At 45.5% G+C, this 21,962-nt stretch overlaps 1 protein-coding gene across 4 annotated transcripts in view; it reads right to left on the bottom strand.

The window, feature by feature from the left end:
• Positions 1-15,074, bottom strand: part of TRIM55 (tripartite motif containing 55) — a 490,854-nt gene extending 475,780 nt beyond the window's left edge. For all 4 annotated transcript variants that reach the window (XM_086965810.1, XM_086965813.1, XM_086965812.1 and 1 more), the window contains exon 1: positions 14,770-15,074. In XM_086965810.1, the coding sequence (XP_086821936.1) occupies positions 14,770-14,937 (168 nt within the window). In that variant the 5' untranslated portion in view covers positions 14,938-15,074. The remainder of the gene's footprint in view (positions 1-14,769) is intronic.
• Between the last annotated feature and the right edge of the window lie 6,888 nt (positions 15,075-21,962).

The following is a 21,962-nucleotide window of genomic DNA, read 5'->3' as shown; positions in this document are numbered from 1 at the left end:
CTCTCCACCTCTCCCTGCCCCTGGTCCGACCACTTTTTGATTTCCTTTTCTTCCCCTCTTGACTTAACCACTAAGCTCCCACTTTCCAAAAATATCTGGGCACGTTCTTGGGGCCGGATTGATGCGTCCGTAGTGGCCTCCACACTCTTTCCCTCCTGCCCAGATCTACTCGGATTTTCGCTTACAGCTCAAGCAGACTCTATCAACTCGTGGCTCCAGTCAGGCTGTGACTCGATCGCCCCTCTCAGGCGAGTCTCCTCTAAAGGGCCCAACGACTCCAACCGCTGGTTCAATGAGGAACTTAAGGCTTTAAAACTCTCAGTTCACCACGCTGAACGAGCCTGGAGACGTCATTACTGCCCCAGCCTTAAAGCCCAGTAGACCTCCCTCCTGTCGCAATACAAGAAAACCATCTTAACCACCAAAACGGACTACTTCTCTTCCAAAATCTTAGCCGCCGAGAACCAGCCTAAAGAAATCTTTTCTATAATCCACAATCTTGCTTATTCTGACAGAACCACCCTCAAACCTTCTCCTTCACAGTCTCTATGCAATTCTCTGAACACTTATTTCCTGGACAAGATTGAAAAAATCAAAGCCAACATCTCTCCCCCTTCCTCCTCCTTCCTCAATCCCCCTAGCCCTCCTGCAAAGGCTCACTTTGACTCTTCCCCCCCCCTTAATGGAAGAATCCTTCCTTTCCCTTCTATCCTTGGTTAAATCAGGTTCCCCTTTTGACCCGTGCCCTGCTCTCATCCTCAGGCTCATTTTCACGACCTGTGTGTTACCCCCACTCTCTTTTCTCAACTGTTCCCTATCTCAGGGCGTTGTTCCTCCAACTCTAAAAACAGCCATAATCCTCCCCATCCTCAAAAAACCTGGCGCTGACCCCTCTGCTCCTGTCAACTACCGACCCATCTCTTTACTACCCTTTTTAGGGAAAGTATTGGAACGACACGTGACCAGAGCCCTCACCACCTTTGTGGAAGAAAACCAGGTATTAGCCCCCCGTCAGGCCGGATTTCGCCCCGCCCATTCCACCGAGTCGGTGGCGCTATCCGTCCATGACAACCTTAGAGAAGGCATGGACACCAACCTTCCCCAGGCCCTGGTCCTCCTCGACCTCTCGGCCGCCTTCGACACGGTGGACCACTCCATCTTACTTTCCCGTGTCAAGGCGGCCGGGATCGGCGGGGTAGCCCTGATCTGGCTGTCCTCCTTCCCAAGGGACCGCACCCAAGCAGTGCGCCTGGGCGACTTCTCGGCTGAACCCTGTAAGGTGCCTTGTGGGGTCCCCCAGGGTTCTTCCCTTTCCCCATTACTCTTTAATCTGTACATTGCCCCTCTCATCTTTGCCCTTCAACAAATGGAGGTCTCGGTATTTAATTATGCTGATGACCTCCAGCTCATATTCACCCTATCCTCATCCCCTAACTCCATGTCTAATTTTCAAACCACTATGATCTTCATCCGGGATTGGATGAACCACAACCAGCTGAAATTAAACCCAGACAAAACCGAACTGGTTTTGACAGGTGGTTGTGCCAGTCCCTGGTCCCCTCTCTTTTGGCCCCCCTCCCTTGGTCCCCCGCCATCCCCCTCCCCTTCTGTCAAAACGCTCGGTTTCAAGATCAATGATCAACTCATCTTGCACTCCCAGGTGAGTTCAGTGGTGTCCTCTTCTTTCCTCTCTCTCCGCACTATTCGCAAGGTATCCCGCTTTTTCTCTTTCCCTGCCCTAAAACTCATTGTACTGGCTATGGTCGTTTCTAGATTAGACTACGGCAACGCTTTATACTGTGGTATGCCTGCTAACAATGTTCGACGGCTACAGCTGGTGCAGAACCAGGCTGCTCGCCTAGTCTATAAGTTGGCCAAGTCCCATCATGTCACCCCGCTTCTAAAAACCTTGCACTGGCTCCCTATTCGCGAACGATCCCTGTTCAAAATGGGTTGCATTACTTTTCAGGCTCAGTCAGGTTCCGCCTCTGCCTTTATCTCTTCTGAGATAAAAACCTATGCCCCTGCAAGGGAATTGCGGTCCACCTCCCAACACCTGTTGACCGTTCCCCGGTTTCGGCGAAAAAAATGGGGAGGCTCCAAATTCTCCACACTCGCCCCCACCTTCTGGAACTCGCTCCCGCCCCACCTCAGGTCCCTTACCCAATATTCTATGTTCTGAAAAGCATTAAAAACCTTTCTTTTTTCACAGGCTTTCCCTCAATAATTCCTCTTTCTGCCCCTGGTCCCCTCCGCTAATTAAGGTTCAGTGATCCACAGCGCCATGAAACTGTCCAGGTGTACGTGCGCTTTAGAAATGATTTAAACTCAAACTCAAAGAGACCACCAGCTGGGTGTCATCAGCATAGGACAGGGCATTAATCCCAAATTTATTCGAGATTTTTGCCAGGGGGGCGACATAAAGATTGAACAATGTCGGGTTCAGGGTAGAGCCCCGAGGCACCCCCTGAGTCAACTTGATGTTCCTGGAGTAATGAGTACCCTGCATGACTTGGAAGCTGCGCTCGGATGAAAAAGATTCCATCCACTTCAAGGCCCCTCCGGTTACACCACCTCTCTCTAAGTCCCGCAGCAGGGTATGATAAGCAACAGTGTCGAAAGCGGCGCTTAGGTCTAGAAGAATTAAGGCCGCTGTTTGGCCTTCGTCCACATACTTCCGAATGGTCTCGGTGGAGTACAGCAGAACCGATTTGGTGGAATGAAGGGCACGAAAGTCAGACTGAGAGGGGTGGAGAAGGTTGTTTTTTGCAGATATGGGCTGTAAACTGTATATTCACAATCGTCTCTACTACCTTAGCAAAGTAAGGGAGCAGGGAGATGGGGTGCAGGTTTTTTTTTTTTTATTATTTATTTATTAAGCGCTCGTACGCCCGTAGGCTTCATGGCGCTATCGGAAGGAACATAACATGTCAAGTTGTCAAGTTGATCAGCATTGATATGGGGTTTCTTTTGTAAAGGGAGCACCACTGCCTCCTTCCATATGTTAGGTACCACTCCTGAGCTAAAAGACATCTCTATAAGATATCTTATGAAAGGCTTTAGTGTTTCCATGCTCCCTCTAAGCACCCTAGGGGTAGCTGGATCCCTTGGTGAACCTGATTTAACACTGGTGACTATCTGTTTAAGAGTGTCCGGGAGGGGGGGGGGCACGATAAATTCGTGGAGACACTGTATTGTCAGAGCATCCACAGGTTCCCCCTCCACTCTCTTACTACCACGAGCAGAGTCTGGGAAGGAGGAATACATCTTTTCCACCTTCGCCGCAAAGTACTCAGCAACCCGATTGCAGGATTCCTCAGATATACAATAGGCGCTGCAATAGATGCCAGAGAGGAAATTTCTTTGAAAACCTTAAATAGCTCTTTGGTAGAATTCCCAGCTGTTTGGATTCTTTCCTTGAAATAGGCTGTCTTCGCCTTTCTAATAAGCGAGTGGTATGTCTTAAGGCAGATTTTATATTTCTCTTCCAAGTGATTAGCCCATCAACCAGGGCCTGTACATTTGTGATTTACTTTATAGTGTCTAGATTTGGGTTGGCCCCCTCTACACAAGATTCTAAAATAACATGCATTCATAGTTACCAGATTGTCATGTTGTTGACTCTCTCGTTGCAAGTCTGGTTTGGAGATCCTCACTGTAAGATGAGGTCATCATTTAGGATTCTACAGATAAGACCCTTCACTGAAGAAGGCTTATTTTGAATCGCATTTGGCTCTTAGGATTTGTACCTAAGGGGCCTATAGTGCTCAAGCATTAATATCAGATTTCAAGAGTCTCTTCGAAGCAGCTAAAGAATGGAATGCTCTGCTCTTCTGGAGAACCTGAAGACAGACAGAGGGTCTATATGGTGCTCTGTTTCGTGTTTTCAGAGCATCAGCCTTGGCAGAAGGAGGAGTAGCTCCAGCCAGTATGAATCTTGTGTTGAAGGACTGTTGTACAGATGCATTACAGAAATCAGCATTTCTTCAGATGCCTTTTCAAGGAGTTCCTGCTTGAGGTCTGAGGTTGGAGGAAAGAAAGCATTGTGTGTTTGAAGAAAATAAACATTTCTCCTCCTTCAGCCACCAGCAACAACAAACATCAACAGTTTTCAACAGAAATATCATCTTCAAGAAAACAACAATGTTCTCAGTCCTGCAAGCAAAGGTTTCGCCAGTTGGAGTCGGCAAAAATAGAGGCAAATTTCCATAGGGAAGCAAACACTTGTCTAACTAAGTTAAGAATAAGCCAAGCTTTCGGGCTTGAGGTAAAATCTATCACTTACTGGAAGCTTGGGAACAATCTATTTCAGACACCTGGGTACTTCAAAAATTACCAGAGGGATATTAAATCAACTTTACAACTCTTCATCCAGAAATAGAAATCAGAAAGGCATCTTGCGCAAAATGTCTAGAAAAGAGAACTTATTTGTATTTATCTCTCCAAGATCTTCAAAACAAGAGAGCAGTTTTCCAATTCTAGAGAAAGAGAGAGAAATGTGAATTTATTCCATCATTTTGCTTTTTGAACATTTTGGCTGGCGATCGATTAGAATATTTTGCATCACTGAGTGGTCAGTTCCATTTAAGATTGAGTTCTTTAAAAGATCATTCCGCTATCAATAGGTAGCTTCAAGCTAACTGTGCACTTGATGGATGTATACTTTCACCTTCTAATGCTCCGACACTTCAGGCGTTTCTAAGGTTTTGCATTCAGAACTGCCATTTTCAGTTTTGTGTACTACCTTCTGCCTAAAATCGGCACCACAAGTCTTCTCATAGATGATGGCTTCCTTGATTGCCTTTCTTTATCGACCAGCCTGACATCTTTACCCATACCCAGACAAATGGTCCACTCATGCTCCGTCAAACGTTTAGATATTTCGGGAACTGAAAGCAGTTCAGAGCTGTTTAAGCTAAACATGGTTTCCTTCTTAACTGGTTGAAATTTCAAACTTCATTCCAAGATTTGCAGGTAGATTCATCAAAGACCCGTTTTGCGAGTCGTTAATAGCGATTCATAAGGAATCGCTATTACAGACTCGCAAAACGGGATTCATGTAGGAATCGCAAAATAAATTGCAATTCCTACACATTCCTTATTTGCGATTAGCAATTAGCTAATCGCAAATAAGATAGCGATTTCAAAGGTGCCAGGGGTGTCCAAATGCCACCCTGTAGCACCCCTGAAATGCAATTTTACACAGGTGTTGCGCACACACATGTCCAAAGGACATGTGTGTGTGTAACATGCAAAAGAGATTAATGCACTAAAGTGCTTTTTTCTACTTTTTCGCTATTTACCACGAAGTCAGACTTCGTGGTAAATAGCGACCAAATATTGCGAATTCGCAATTGAAAATTGGTTCATGAATTGCATTTAAAGAATCACTAATAGAGATTCCTTAAATCCAATTCCTCGCAAATATGCGATATCGCAAATAGCGATTTTTGCATTTGGGATGATGAATCCCAAATGCAAAAATCGCACTCGCAAAGGGCCAGATTCCCAGAATCTGGCCCTTTGCGAGCGCTATTTAGCTTCATGAATCGGGCTGTTGATCTTCATGGGAACAAGGTTCAGAACAGATCTGGATATAGTGTTTCTTCCCAAACATCCAAGTTCTAACCATTCAACAATTGGTTCCATCCCTTTTAAAAATGCTTCATGCACTGATACATCTTTGCCAAAGACTGCTGGGACCTATAGTGCAATGCACATTTATGGTCTCTCAGCACCATCTTTGCACATTACTTTTGCATCTTCACATGCATTGGGCACCCTCCATTCCAGTGTTCGAGGCTCTGGTGTTTGTCTCGGCTCAAGTGAAACAAGCTGTGCAATGAAGGTTGAATCCAATTAACATGTAAACACTCTGTGGCCAGCCTGTATGGGCCCCGTCCCTGTCCCGTATACCCAGATGAAGAGTCTAGACATTTGGCTGGATCAGGATCTCAGTTTTATGGCTTAGGCATGGAAGGTTGCCTCTTTCTTCAACGGTATCTTCAGGATGCTACGTAAAGTGCTCCCTCTTCTCCCCTTTGGGGCTAGAAAGCTCATGATACAGGCACTTATTGTTTCCCGCCTGGACTAAGGGAATGCCCTTTACCTCAGAGTTCCGGTTTCGACCTTCACAAAGCTCCAAATGATGCAAAACTGCACTGCAAGGGTGCTGGTGGGGATTTCGAACTGCCAATCTGCAAAGCCCGCATTGCAGTCCCTCCACTGGCTCCCTGTCCAGGAGAGAGTGAACTTCAAGGCCATGTGCATTGCCCACAAGATCCTAACTGGGAATGGTCCCACAATTAACCACATTATGGTCCAGCCTTATGTGGTGAATAGACGGTTGCGCTCGGATGAATTACATCTTGCTGCTGTTCATAAGATTCATTGGGCCAGAAGTGGCGGACGCCTTTTTGCTTTCAACGCTGCTTAACTGTAGTACACCCTATCTCTCCCCTTACTACGGGAACATAGCCATCTAGCCTTTAGGAAGTCTTTGAAGACCTGGCTCTTCCCGTAAGTATGCTGCATTGTCCCTCTCTGCTACTGCCATAGCGCTGGGATGTCCCTGGGTAGCTACGCGCTCAATAAATGCTGTTTCATTCATTCATTCATTCATTCATTCATTCTTCCTCTTCTCCAGGCAACACTGTCGTGGTAACAGATGGATGTTCCCTCAGATGACGAGGAACATTGAAGGAACTGTGGGTGCCGTGGTATTGGTCTGTGGTAGAAGGAGCCCATTCGTCCAATTGAGGGAGTTGGTACAGTGCCTGAAATATTTCCATAATCAAATTCAAAGGAAGCATGTTCTAGTCAGGCTGGACAGTATGGTAACCATCTGTTATGTACATGGTCAAGGAAGGAATTGAAACCAGTTCTTTAACTATGGTTATTATCACTGATGACAACTTGCACATTATTTACTTACATACTTATTTACATACCCTTCCAATTTTGAGATAAGCATTGAGATGTTTGGAACTCTATTTATGGACCTTTATGATTTACAGATTTTGGGACCCCGTTTCTGGATTTTTTAAATTCCAGACCAATGTCCAAAGTCTTGGAGTTTGCGCTCGCTATCCAGTGAACAGTGCATGGAATTAGTACTCTGAAAACTGAGTGATATAATGTCCCATTGCAGGCCTTCTTTCAATTCCCATTAATTCATAGTTTGTTGAAAGAGAGCAGGAGTGAGTTTCAAGAGACGATTGGGGTCCCTCCTTGTTTTCCTTTGAGGCCTTGGTTCCCACTGTGATTTCTTCTGTTACTGTATATTCCCTGGATCCCTCTCCTCTATGTCTCTTATTCCAACCTCTTCTAAAGCGCCTATCTCTGTTGATTTAGAGGTTGAGAGGAAAGGTTTGCAAAAAAGGGTTCCCTTACCACTTATCAGAGACTGTTCAAACTTCTTGTACACCTTTCTTATTAGAATGCTATACTCAGCATTGGGGGCGTTTTTTTCAGTGATGTCCATGTGACATTCAAATTCTACATTAAAGTGTGGATTTCCATCTATCTAGCAATTTCTATGGGATGATTTTTCAACAAATCTCTCCATTACCATCTATAGGGCACAGTGTGCAGCTATTTGAGCCTTAATGTACCCGCAGGACAATCTAGAAGATATCAACGCTCTGACATCCTGTCTTCTAAAACGTTTCTCTCAGCTCATCCTGTGTTTAATCTTTTACCACTCCACTAGATTTAGCTTTCATTCTACAGGCTTTACAGAAGCATCCAATCGAGACTCTGGAATATGTTGATTTTGAATTCTTCAGACACAAGAACCTTTTCATTGGTGGTTACTTTGGCAGAAAGAAAATGAGAGCTTTGAGCGTTGTTATGTAGGGCTCCTTTTAATGAATTGTTAGGATGAGCGGATCCTTAGACCAAATCCAATTTATCATCCTAAAAATTCTCACTCCATTGAATCATGTACAGAACCCTATATTTGACAGCTTTCTATTTCTCTCCTTATTTTGAGGAATAACTTTGACATCTAATGAATGTTAAGAGATCTCTTCGGATGTGTTTTGACAGACCCACTCTTCCAGTGAAACTGCCACCTACTTCTTACTTTTGGCACAGTAGGCCAAAGAAAGAAAGCTGCAACTGTGGTAATCAATAGACAGAGTAAATCTACAATAGTGTCGGCATATTTTATTTTTGACATACCCCTTGTCAGATGGCATCCAAGGAATGGGCAGCTTCTTGGGAAGAGTTTAGGGGTGTTCCATTGGTAGACATTCGCGGACCTTGTTCAAATACATGTGTGCATCATTACAGCTTCAAGGCTTTGGCAGTGATGAAAAAAACTTTAGTGCAGAAGTACTGAATTCTATTTTGTCATGACGACCAAAAATATTCATCAGATCACACAGTGTTGCATAGAGCTCACAGTCTAATATGCATTTTCTGGCTAAAGCTGAAGCCCGGTCTGCCTGTGATATTCCTCATTAGTAATAACTGGGATCAGAACAAAGAGGTATTGCCCTGAATTCAGGATATTGTCTAACATAAATTTTGTTTGTAAAAATCTCTCCTCATTGGAGTTAATAATAGAAAATCCTCACCAAACAGTACAATTTTTTTTAAAACAACATTTAGGACACAATCTTTATGTCAGATGTTATTTCTGTATACAATACTCTGGCATACAACTCTCAGTGGGACAGAACACCCTAGTAAATAATTTTAATGACCCAGACAGACCCAAAAATAAAGGGAAACCAGGGATCTGCCTGAGGTATTTTAGCTTTATACCCCCTTGCCATTTGTCTATCAAAAGAGCTCCCAACACTGTGGTTGAGCCTACCCTGACTTATAGGGGTTAGGGTGACCCGATGATGAAGCATGACACCACTAGGGTGTGTAAGGGTAAATAAACCAAAAGTCGTTTTTTTCCCCACATTCTTGGTTGGGTTAGGTACAACCTTTCACTAGAGAGTTCTATTTCTCCTTTTAGTCTTATCCCCTAGACACAGTTAGTTCAGTAACGACACTAACTGGTGTCTGGTTAATTGGAGTATTTTTTGTGATATATACTATTTAGGGAGGATATTCTCCTGTACTGTCATACCTCTCGAACCCCTCAGGCATTGGGATTTTTCCAAGTACCTTTTGTATTTATATGATTTCAAGTATCAACACAATGTGTGAAGTTGAAACCATTAAGGAGGCTGAGATAGCTGAAGTCAACAATACACATACAACTCTCTTGAAGGTCATTGAACTGTGTCAAAAAGCCCTCAACCTATTATCACCACATTTGATGATGCCCCTCTGAGACTCTACAGGTCACACAACCGTTCAAGCATTCTCAGAATGATACCTTCACTTCTTAAGAGCATAATGCGGTCCATCATGCACTTGCCAACTACAGTTGCCTCTCTGAACTCACATGCCTGGCTAAAGTATGATTCAGGGGTAAATATCCAATTTTCAGCGACTTGAGATAGAGCAAACTCCTAAGTTTCACTCTCATCATAGGCATCCATAGAAAATCTGCTAATGTTTCCACCTCAGGGACAGACATGCACTCTGATACTTTTTGACTTCTCAGCAGCATTGAGCACACCATTCTGCTGAACTGTATTGTACACAACTGCAGTATTGGTAAAAAGTCTTCCTATAGATTTGCCTTTTCGAAAAATAGGTCTCATCAGGTGTGGCTTGACTCCTACTTGTCCATTGTATGTATTTAAGTTTGTCTACCTATGGTTTTGCTAAAGTGTGAACCTAACCAAACAGCAGCAGAGTACTGTCATTGGGAAAAACAAGCAACAAATTAAAGTGTAGAAGGAGATGGTGTCAGGTTGAGGTTGATGAATGCATTGTAAAAAACATCAACTCTTATTACCCTAGAGAGATCAACTCTTTCTCCTCCCCTCTTCAACAATTACATTGCACTGTTTGCAAACATCTTACAGAGCTTAAGTTCTTTATGATGATTACGGTGGTCGATCGGACTGGCGGCCCACCCGCCATCTTCTGACTGTGGCATTTGAACCTCCACAGAACCACTGGTACTGCCAGGGATCTGCATCCCTGGTGGTCTTGCAGCAGTGTGAAGCTGGTAATATGCTGGTGGTGCCTCTGTGGCACCGCCAAGCATATTGCTAGTTTCCTCACTGCCACAGTTTTCATGGCAGTGCGACTACCATGAAAACTGTGGTGGTGAGGAAATTAAGGGGACACTACAGGGCCCCCTGTTGCCTCTGCGCCACAGAATGCATGCAGGGGGGCACATGGTGTGACCCCCTGTATGCAAGCACCTCCAGTCCCTGCAGGGCAAAGACTTAACAGTCCATGCCCTGCAGGAACGTGCAACGGCATTCCCATTGCTGTGCCGTGCTAAGGCTCATACATGACCCTGAACACTGCACTGCCGTGGGCCAACCACCACAGGACTGCCCGACCTGGATACCGGTTGGAATCTGCCAGACTGTCTCATTATGGGTTTTGCAGTCTTGGAGTGAGGCGCTGGTGTGGCAGCCCACAGGAAGAACGCTAAACTCATTATAAGGCCCTTAGCATGGCTTGCTGCATGAATGCTAGGGACACTCGAATTCCCATCATATTCTCCATTAAACTTGGGGATTATCACTAAGGGCCTAATTACAAGTCTGGCGGTCCGAGGACCACTAGACCTGCGGGGCATGGCAGTGGCAGTCCATCCACTGCCGCACCTATGATCTGACCTCCCAATTACAACTTTGGCAGTCGGACCACCATGGCACCATCGCAACTGCCAGGGACTGCCATTTTCTGGCAGTGGCAAAGCGGTCAGGGACTCAACAATATGTTGGTGGTGCCACTGTGGCACCGGCATGCTTATTACGAGTTTTAGGACTGCCAACTGTGTCATGGAGGTCTTAACTCCATGAAAAGGCTGGTGGTCCTGAAATAAAGGGGGCCCTACGTGCCCCCTATTACCCATAGAGATGCATGGAGGGGGCAAAACATGAGTCCCCCGGTTCGCATGCACCCTACTTCCTGCACGGCACAGACTTTACAGTCCTTGCCGTGCAGCAACTGTTTTTGGTGTTCCCATTGTGGTGCCCATTTTCAGAGGCACAACCGTGGGACAACCAAAAAAAGCCTGCCAGCCATGAGGAAAATCGTAATCTGATGGGCGGCATGCCCACAGGTTTGGCGGTGCCCGAGCGGGCCATCGGTGTGTTTCGGCCAGCTCCCGCATTGCCAAACTCATAATCAAGCCCTAAGTTAGTGGATCACTTGAAAGTGGTCATACCTGAATGCACCACAAACTGTCTCTATCCTAACACTCATAAGACTGTGATCTTACTGTTTGGACCTAGAAATAGAATTCTGATTTCCCATTAGAATGGCATAAATTCATGGCTCCACCACCAACATCTTCCCAACATCTCTGCAACCTAAGTGTTTCAGATGCTAACATGTCAATGATGCCACATGCGAGTAGCTAATTAAGTTGGAGTATATGTATAGAGGACACCTTATGTGTTTCAGGGTGCTTAGATAACACCGATAAAGGAAGACAATATAAAAAAACCTTATCCTCTCTTTCAATTGTGATGGACAGTGCTAGATCAACATTTGGGACATATTTGACAGCGTTCCCTTCTGCTTCTTCTTCTTCTTTCACTACCGTTTAGGAAATAGGCTCTTTTGGACAAAAGAGTATAGATTTGAAATGTCCTCCTAAACTCTTGATGCCGTAGATTCTTCGTCGACAATTAGATAACAGTAAGTATCAAGAGTACAGTCTAGTATTTTTATAGAGGAAACCGATGCTGATACAGGGAGAGGAAAAGATAAAAGGGCTGTTGAATACAATTTAGGACATTCAAATGAGATAAACAAAAGGAATTAAGGCTCATTGTGTCTGTGCTGGTTTTTGTCACTTTTGCCCCAAGTAAGTGGGGGCACCTACAAAATGGATATGAAATTAGTTGGATAGAGCCAACTTTAGTCACTGCATTGGTAGAGGTAGCACGGGTGTGTTGATAATTTTAACTTGGCATGTATAGATACTGGTCCAATCAATGTCTATTGTAATTGTTATGACATGGGTATATAATTGATTATGGATTCTTACACATATATTTCTGTAGGAGATTCCTGGGTATAGAGAACGCATTGCAATATATCTGACGGGTCCTGAGGAAGGTGACTCCGAAGTTTGCTGTATGGCACTGAAACGCGTTGACCAAGTCTTTTTGTGAAATCCTACTTAATGGAGTAACCCTATATTAGGCATAAGACGAAAAATAACAAAACGTGTTAAAACTTGTTCAGATAGACTCTGTTGTGATTTGAATGTGTATGAGGTATGAGTGAGTGGTTTGGTTGTGTTGGTTCTCTACCCAGGTTTGATTGAATTGTAGTGTGCATGATATTTTATATATCATAGATCTCTGGTGAAAAAAAATGTTTGTACTATTTTGAAAAAATATTTTTATATGGAAAATAATAATATGGAAAAAAGTATTTATGAAGAAAAAATGTAATATAATAATAAAAAAAGAAACTGAGAAAGTAAAAAATGTCTTTGGTATTTTGATATTGCCCATGTCGGAATTGATATCCTGTGATAAAATAGAGAGGTCAGGAGGGAGTTTTTATATAAGTGTTGACGGTTTATTTTCCCCTCTTCTCCCTGACCTAAAAGTATTTCTGTTAGAGGGGGTCCCTTATATACCAATAGCCACATGCGAGTAGTGCCACAAAATGTTTTTTACTGCTTATGTTGTTCAAGCTACACCTGCCCCGAATGATTGTTTTGCTGTGGTTCTCTGACATGGTGATTTCCAGCAGTGATTGCTGCAGCACAACTTATGGCACTCGTCCTGTCAGGTCTATATACAAACTGCAAAGAGTGGAATATCATGTTGCTTGCCACACCATTGACCTCACGTCTACAAATGATTTCACCCCTACATTGCTGTGGCTGTTTTGGCCTCCACTAAACAAAGGAATTAGATTAAGACATTAAACCCCTTTTACAAGGCCAGTCACAGTCGAGCGCCATACTCGGGGCCTGATTTAGAGTTTGTCGGACTCGTTAATCTGTCACAAACGTGGCGGATATCCAGTCAGGGGCATAACACAAGCCCCTGTGGCCCCTGCAGCACAGGGTTCCTCACACCGTCACTCAGGGGTCCCCAAACCCTTCAGGAAGCCCCCTTCAAGCCAAGGGCAATCAATATCTGTGAGATTTGTGAGAATCAGGGGCCCCTTCATCACTTTCAACACCATATAGCACTATGCACTGTATTCAGTCCGCCATACTACCCGTGCCATTGGATATAATGCACTTGCAATACAGTGGACGGGATACTCATCACGTTGGTAATGGAGTAACCCATCCACCGAACTCCAAATCAGCTTCTAAGTTGCCAAATTACTGTCACCATATGTCCAGCTAGATGCTCACGGCAAGCCACCCAAACCAGAGCCCGCATACATTGGGCAAATGTTTTGGTGGCAAATCATTGGCTGTTCAAGGCTTGACGTGGTAGAGCTCGCTTCCTCTTCCACATAGCTGGCAATTATTTTAGGAAGTACCTGCCCTCACTCTGGCCTATAGGAGCCGCTCTCGCCATAAAAACAGTAAATACATGAACAATGTTCTCTATTTTGAAAACACTACTTCTACTTTTAGTAGAGGTTAGTAGGAAAAAAACATGACAGGAAAAGGGTCTTTTACTTCTTTATGTTTCTCCCTGGAACAGTGTGCTTTTACTGTTTTTTGTGAGTGGTTCATTCGTAGGGCCCAATCCCCAAATACCGGCAGACATATTTCTGACAGGGGGGAGGATGTGGCCTTACAGCGTCGGCCCAACATCCTGTGATTCTGAGCAAATCACATCATCTGATCTCCCCGTGCCTATCAACAATGAATGTGACCTTATATAACTTAACTGGTGCTCACCTAAAGCGCTCAGATACCTTCGGTGGTATTCGTGATAAATTAAATTGCAGAAAAACATCACTACCATAAATCTGGGTAAAAAATATTCATGTTTCTTAAAACCAGCACATAATATAGTAATAGGATTCCTGAAAAAGGTCACATTATTATGCGGTGAACAAAGTAACACATGACATTCTGTTTTGTGAATTCATCAGTTTATTATATTTACAGAAATGCACATATCGCACCTAAGCATTTTATATGAGTCAAGATTCGCATATTTAGTTAAATAAAAGAAAGCCGCCCTTCACTGGGCAGACAGCCTCCACTCTCCTCCTCTCCCGAAAAGAAGGACCAGAGAGAGGCAGAGATTTAGGGCAGGAAAAGAAGTGTGGGGGGTGGGGGTGGGGTGGAGGGTGGGTGGTATGTTCATATGATTGTAAGGCTGAAATTATATAAATGCAGACTGATTTATTGTGTAATTCTCTTTACAGGTCTGCATGCCTAATGCTTGTTCTGTTTTACAAGAAAACTTTTGTTAACAACTTTACTCTTTAAATTGTTCTCAACGTCTTAAAAAGCACCCTGCAGGCACACGAATTGGTGGTGTGTGTTTTGGGAAATAATAAGCTATAATTTACACACAGTTTTTTTACCCAAAATGTTTTAGTACACAATTGGAATATTCAATTATGATCTCCTAACCTGGATTGATTTGCATCAATTTCGAGCCTGAAAATCACGCGTGAATCACAACAGCAAGTGCCCACATGACTGGGAGCAAACGGTTTAACACATAATAATGCCCACAAGCCGCGCGGGTGAGGGTGTTGGCCATTGTCGGTGTCGCCTGGGCCTACCTGAAATATGTCGCTGGCACACTTCCTGCACAAGTTGTGCTGGCACGGGAGGATGACCACCGGTTTGCTGAACATCTCCAGGCAGATGGGGCAGATCAGCTGCTTCTCCAAGTTATCCATGGTTTGCTGCTCTTTGGTCAGGGAGTTGTAATTCAGAGAGGTGCTCATCTCCTTGAAGTTTCCAGGGTCTGGAACCTCAGAAAATGCGTGAGGCTCACCAGTTCCGGGTTGACTTCCTTAAAATAATTCCAGGGCTCGCGCGATCAAGTGTCCTTTGAGCTCCTTCGGCTGAGGGTATTGTGCGGAGGCTGCTGGGTCGACGGGCCTGCGGGGTCTTTTTTTAGCCCCGGGGCGTCACGGGTTGCCATGCTGACTTGCCCATATATGAAAGTGACATCAGATGGAGCCTGGCAGCTGGCTGACCGCAGGGATGAATGACCCGCATTCCTGCTAGAGGCGTCTGGCAGCGGCATCTGACAAGCGCATAAGTGCCCCTCTGACGTGGCACGCAAGTGTTAAAGTGGCCTGCGGGGTCGCTGGTTCCATGACCTCGTCGCTCGTCCCCTGGGTGCCTCGCGCCGTGCCCTCGTGCCCTGGTTGCCTCGCGCCATGTCCTGGTTGCCCTGCGCCGTGCCCTGGTTGCTTCGCTCTTTGCCCTCTTCCGGAGCAAGAACTGAAACTCCGCAACAACTTGCTTTTCTACAGGCATTATTAACACGGCTGTAACTGCTCTCTGCCTTTTATATCTTTAAATGTCAGATCCTACTCTTACCAAAATATGGCGGTTCTCACGTTAAAGACCTAGGAAGGCTGAAAGGCTGAGTTGGTATGGCCACATTTCAACAACTTCACGTTAAGTTAACAACTCTCTCTCTAGCATAGCATACGTAAACAAATAGGGCAGAAGAAGAGCTAAACCCACAGGTCGCATTCACCCAGAGCACGCTGGGAGTCCTGGGGAGTGAGTGCTTCGCAGCTGCTGCAGGTTGGACGTGGACCAGCGTTGACAGCGAACTGAGTCGTCCCTGCTGGGAGACATTTTTGCACATTAGCCCGTCCAAGACACAGCAGGTTGGCTCAGTTCATGAGGCGGGATGAGAACTGGAGATAACAGCTACAAGCCGTTCAAGACTGCATTGTGTAGTGTCCTGCTGGACACGTTCTAGTGTGCAGCCTTGTGCTGTACCCACTCTGAACACCCACCCATCACTGGCGTCACCAGTCAGGTGACCCTGCTAATAAAAGGGGCCGGCGCAGGTGCTCTAGGCCAATAACCAGTAACATAACACCAGTGTTGCTCTGTCGTATTCCTCAGTATGAGTGACTAGTGCCCAACAACATAACACTTTGTGAGCGTGGCTGTGACTGCCTTGACTCTCTTCTTCAGGCTGACGCTCCATTTTGTAAACCCTAGGGCAGCTCAAATTCCTCATCCTCTGCAGCTTCCTTAGATCTTATTTCTCTATGTAGGAGCTTCAGCATCTCCACGTCCTCCCCTTCTATATCTTTTCTTTAGTAAATAACACAAGGTGAGCTCCTGAATGCTTGGATGTCCTCATACAAGTCAGTTTTTTGATCTTTAATTCTTTGCTCTCCAGTTTATCCATCTACCCTGTCCTCTCTACTTTGTCATCCTTCTTCTCACCCCCTGCACTTGCACTCTTGTCTAACACTTCAAGTGTAGACCCGGTTTGTTCCCTACCCATTTCTGATTTTCCTGCATCCGCAGCACCCCTTGTATGCTGACCCCGTGCCCCAGCACCTTGGCACTTGCTCTTACACTGTGCACTTCCTTACCAACACCAGTGTCTTTCACATACGGACCTTTCCCTAAGTGGGCTTCCCTATTCACCAGAGGCTCCTTCGCCTCTACTCCCACAGATACCATTTTGGCAGCATTCGCCCTGTGTTAGCTTACCTGGCGAAAAAGACGGTGCCCACTCCAGGGACCGCCGCCTTGCGATGCCTTCCTGCCTCAAGGTTCCACCCCTTGCACCTTGAGGGTGCCTAGAACATACATCCTGCAAAATACTATGCGCAGATTGATTAATGTTACCCCCCCTCCCGGAGCCTTGTTGCCACCATCTTGCCTCCACAATCTGTACCTCATCCTCATCTCTCAATTCACCCTCCTTATTCATAATCGAGCATGGAGAACCCCAACAGGTCCTGCTCTACCATCCATTGGGCAATCTCATCCTCCCCCTCCTGTGTGCTTTCGTCATGCGGTACCATCACGTTTTGAACCAATTTACACTGATGGGGTGAGTCCTTGTTGAAGGGGTGGAGGGGCAGGAATCTGAAGGGCCCCGAGTAGAGGGACTACATGTTTGCGGAGGTCATGTTCGTGGTGATGGCAGTCCACATGGTCAAGGTCTGTTCTTCGGCTGAGACTGGGAGACTTGATGTGAGGTTGATTGGTTCAGGTTACGGTTCGAAGTTGCCATAGATGTATGTGATCTTGTTGCAGAAAAAGTCAGAGAGATCATTGCATAGGTTTTGAGAGGGTGTGATGTGGCTGTGGGTGTGGTGAAATCGCGGATCATGGAGAAGATTTCTTTTCACACAGAATTTTTGAAAAGGGTTCCAAGGGCAAGTTTAATGACCCAAACCTAGATACACGCCCCCACTAATATCATCAACAACAACAAGTATCCAGGGGTCAAGAAAAAAACAAAAGAACTCAACTCACAACTTGATCCTCGAAAAAAACAATAATTATTGGTAACACATGAAACACCCAGGTGTTCTATTGCGCGTGGCTAAATACACGTGGGCAAAACAACTCCAAGGGTAGATGAATTATTCCCATCAGTCGCCAATCTGTACCGCCCTTATTGCATCATCTGGGGTTCTCCTTACCCAGGAGAAAGAGTGTCCACAGTCTAAAGTTGTGAAAGGCTGTGCAACCCAGTGGTTATTTTAATCAACAAATAGGTGGTGCAGCTGCTGAATAGATGTAAATAGGCAACTGAAAAAGCAGTGCAAATAGTGTGAGTGGTGATAAGATAAAATTGGATAGGGCTGAGTAGAGGTTTAGACTTTAATATTTTCTCTCAGCTCCTCCAGATTAAAAATCAAGTGAAAAAAGAAACAGATTTAACAAATTATCTGTTCAGCAATGGAGGTCAACATGTTTCTGCATTGATGGCTTTTACGCCTATGCTTTCGTCAGGACCTAGAATGTTGCTACTGCTGTATAGTGAAAAAGTGAAAGAAAAAGGGAATTTATATCACCTGAAATCACAGGCTAGATAATCCACCACAATCCAAGTATTTGTGGAGATGGCGCTTCACCCCACCTGGCTGCAGCTCAGGTATAGAGGAGCACCGCTCTGTCCGTCGGTGTCTACCAGCGTCCCTCTGCGCTGGCCTCCCCAGTCTTGGTTCTCTTTGACACTGCTGTTAGAAAATCGGCTGACAATCACATGCACGTGCAACACAGAGCGGGCACTCAGCACTTGTGTTGGTATAGTCCTGGAACTGCGGAGATTTGTTTGTTATCTCCACATTCCAAAGATTGCAGAAATGGAGGTGGGAAATGGACACTGCGCATGCTATAAGAAAGGAAATAGAAAGAGGTCAGGGGTGTGAAAGAATTGTCACTAACCTATGTGATCTTTGGATTATGATACAGACTGGACTGCAAAAAGGGAAGTTCTATGTTCGCCTCTGATGCTGGGAAGGTGGTGGGGCACAGTATTTTGTATGGCGAAGTATGCAAGGATGTAGAATAAAATAAATGATAAACTGTGTTCTAAATGAATCCACCAGTTTGCGGCTGCTCAGGTGTGGGTGGGTGAAAGGAAAAGGGAGCATGGCAAAGTGGTCCGTGGCTTCTCAGAGAACCTTTCATGTGTGAATTCAGGCACCACAAACTGAGTCAGTATCAATGAGAGTAAGGGTTCGAAGGGCGGACAGATGTACCATATGTGGGTGACTTATACAATAATAATAGATTGGCATCACCAGTCACAAGTGTGGCATCAAGTGTACTGTTCATTATTCTGCACCTGGTTCGATTATAGAGGTCTGTTTAAGGGTGACACCTTCAAATTTGCAAATTTATCAAAGGGGGACAAAGCTATTAAGGGTGCCAAAATGGGATTTCCTTAAGCTAGAGTTGTCAAACATTTTTGTCAAGTGTTTTGGTTTTTTGCTGTGGCCTGTTGTACATATTTCTTTGTAGTCAATGTGCTAAGTATTCATGTCATTAGACTATTCTGTTCAAAGTGTTGATAGGTATTTCACTTCATCCAAATAAAGAATAGTATGTATGGTTATCCTATGACTATGTAGAACTTCCATTTGTCCATGGGCCGATAGAGATAACAAACAGAGGCAGTGTTATTTCTGGGACGCCCAATCTTCCTAGCAGGTTGGAGACATAGGGGCAGATTTACAAGCCCCTTGCGCCACTTTTGTATAATTTTTAACATGGGAAAAATGATGCAAAAGTGGCTCAAGGGGCTGCGTTGCAGAGATGTGTAATGAGGTCATGCCTCTTTTTACACCTCTCTGCAACGCAGCCCCCCTGGCGCATACTGGAGGTTCCTTGTGGGCAAGTTGGCCCCCAGGGACCCCCAGTATTCAAGGGGAACTAGTTCCCCTTCTGCAAACGCGCCAGGGGGCTGCCTTGCAGAGATGTGTAAAGAGGCCACGCCCCTTTTTACACCTCTCTGCAACGCAGCCCCCTGGCACATACTGGAGGTTCCTGGTGGGCTAGTTGGCCCCCAGGGACCCCCAGTATTCAAGGGGAGTTATTTACCCCTCTACAAACGTGCCAGGGGGCTGCCTAGCAGAGACGTGTAAAGAGGCCATGCCCCTTTTTACACCTCTCTGCAAGGCAGCCCCCTGGCGCATACTGGAGGTTCCTGATCCCCTAGGCCTGCTCAGAGGGTCCTACAAGAACCCCAAGGCCAAAAAAAGTATTTTATTTTTCGAAAAAAATCCTGGTATACGCGTACGGTACGCGTACCCTGCTGATCCCCCAAAAAAACATTAAGGCACCACTCTGTAAACGCGCCCCCTGGCCCGTTTGCAGAGGGGGAAATAATTCCCCTTGAATACTGGGGGTCCCTGGGGGCCATGTAGCCCACCAGGAACCTCCAGTATGCGCTAGGGGGCTGCCTTGCAGAGACGTGTAAAGAGGCCACGCCCCTTTTTACACCTCTCTCCAAACGCAGCCCCCTGGCGCATACTGGAGGTTCCTGGTGGGCTAGTGGACCCCCATGGACCCCCAGTATTCAAGGGGAATTAGTTCCCCCTCTGCAAACTCGCCAGGGGGCTGCCTTGCAGAGACGTGTAAAGAGGCCATGCCCATTTTTACACCTCTCTGCAAGGCAGCCCCCTGGCGCATACTGGAGGTTTCTGGTGGGCTAGTTGGCCCCCAGGGACCCCCAGTATTCAAGGAGAATTAGTTCCCCCTCTGCAAACGCGCCAGGGGGCGCATTTGCAGAGTGGGGCCTTAATGTTTTTTTGGGGGGATCGGCAGGGTACGCATACCATACGCGTATACCAGGATATTTAAAAAAATATATAGATATATTTTTTTGGCCTTGGGGATCCTTGTGGGAGGTAAATTGAAAGTAGCAGGTATAATAAAAATAACGGCAGAACACTACTAAAATGGCGAAGGACGGAGTATGTAACTAACGTTTGGAGCCATATGATTATTAATATATTACAAAAGTATAGCAGTGGATGAGCCACACGACCTGGCAGAAGAAAGCGGAAAATGTAATACCTGAAATGAGGAGAGGTTTTCTTGGCGAACTTCAAGAAGGACAAAGAAACGTGGTTTGGAAATGAGGCTGCGCATATGTAGAGAGTACAACTGGTGCAAAAAAAAAAACGGAAAGTTTTACATTCTATTATAAAAATATAGCTCTTTTTTTGACCAGTAAAGTTAGTTCTGAAAAGAACTGTTTTTTATGCGCCCCAAAGACCCCACAGTCCCAGCCAGCTCCCCGCGTCCTTCGGGAGCCGGCATTGCTTTTCGTCACTCCGGGCAATGCAGAAGGCGGCCATGAAAGGTGGTGGTCCCCAGGGCCATCAAAGGCTCCAAGAAGGGGGCCGCACGGCACCCCTCCCAACATTCAAAAGCCCCGAGGGTTGGTAGTCCCCGGGGCTGGGTGGTCCCCCCCTATTTCCTATATTAGAGCCCAGGGGAGGTGGGGTCCCTGGGGCATGTGTGGGGGGCTTCAAACCCCCCACACAGTTTTTTAAAATAAATAAGAGGCTCCAAGGACTGGCAGCCCCTGGACTTTGGGGGGCCATGAACCCCCGCATACATATAGTGAAAGCCCCAGGGGATGGCGATCCCCGAGGCAGAGGGACCCCTCTGGGCACCACATTATGAAAAAAAAATTACCCCCGATATTTGGCCCCCCCGGATGCTAATTAAGAATAAAATGGACTTCTAGTTTTTTTTCCTTTTCCACCGCGTAAGAGTACCATACGCGTACCCCGCTATTTTTTACTTTAAAAAAATGTGGGCCTAAAAATCCGTGTAGGACCCCCTAAGCAATCCTAGAGGGTCAGGATGTTTCTACCCTGCCCCCTTTCCTTATTTTTCAACTTTGTTTTACTGTTTTCTTGTGACTCGGTTCTACCGAGGCACAAGATGGCTGCCAACACTTCCTGGCTTGGAGTGTTGACAATCAACATGCAGCTCGTGCTCGTAATTGTACGGATTTCCGTACGCGTACAGTACTTCATCTCTAGATATCACTATGATTTTACTTTTAATTTTCTCAGGAACTACTGAACGGATTTACGCCATTTAACAAAAAGCACAATCTGCAAACCGAACTCTACCTCTCTGCCAAATTTGGTGTAATTCCGTTCAGCTTTTCAAGCTGTAGCCATGGCTAAAGGTCCCTATGGAAAATTGCATGAGGAAAACATGTTTTGGGACACCCCTTTTTTCTCCTAACGAATCACCCCCAAACTTTCAGGGAAGGAGCGGAGCGGAGCAGGCCCTTTTCTTGGAGAAATTCGCAAAGATTCTTCCACCAGCACCAAAGTTATTCCAAATAGAATGTTGTGGTTTTCCTATGGAAACTAGGTCCTAACTATAACTACCTACTGGCGATCGCCAGTAGGATATATATATATATATATATATATATATATATATATATATATATATATATATATGAATATGAGTTCAAACAAACGATCTTGAACCT

Source organism: Lissotriton vulgaris, chromosome 4_1 (genome assembly GCF_964263255.1).
Source record: "Lissotriton vulgaris chromosome 4_1, aLisVul1.2, whole genome shotgun sequence".
NCBI lineage: Eukaryota > Metazoa > Chordata > Amphibia > Caudata > Salamandridae > Lissotriton > Lissotriton vulgaris.
This window is presented reverse-complemented; position numbering and strand designations above follow the sequence as displayed.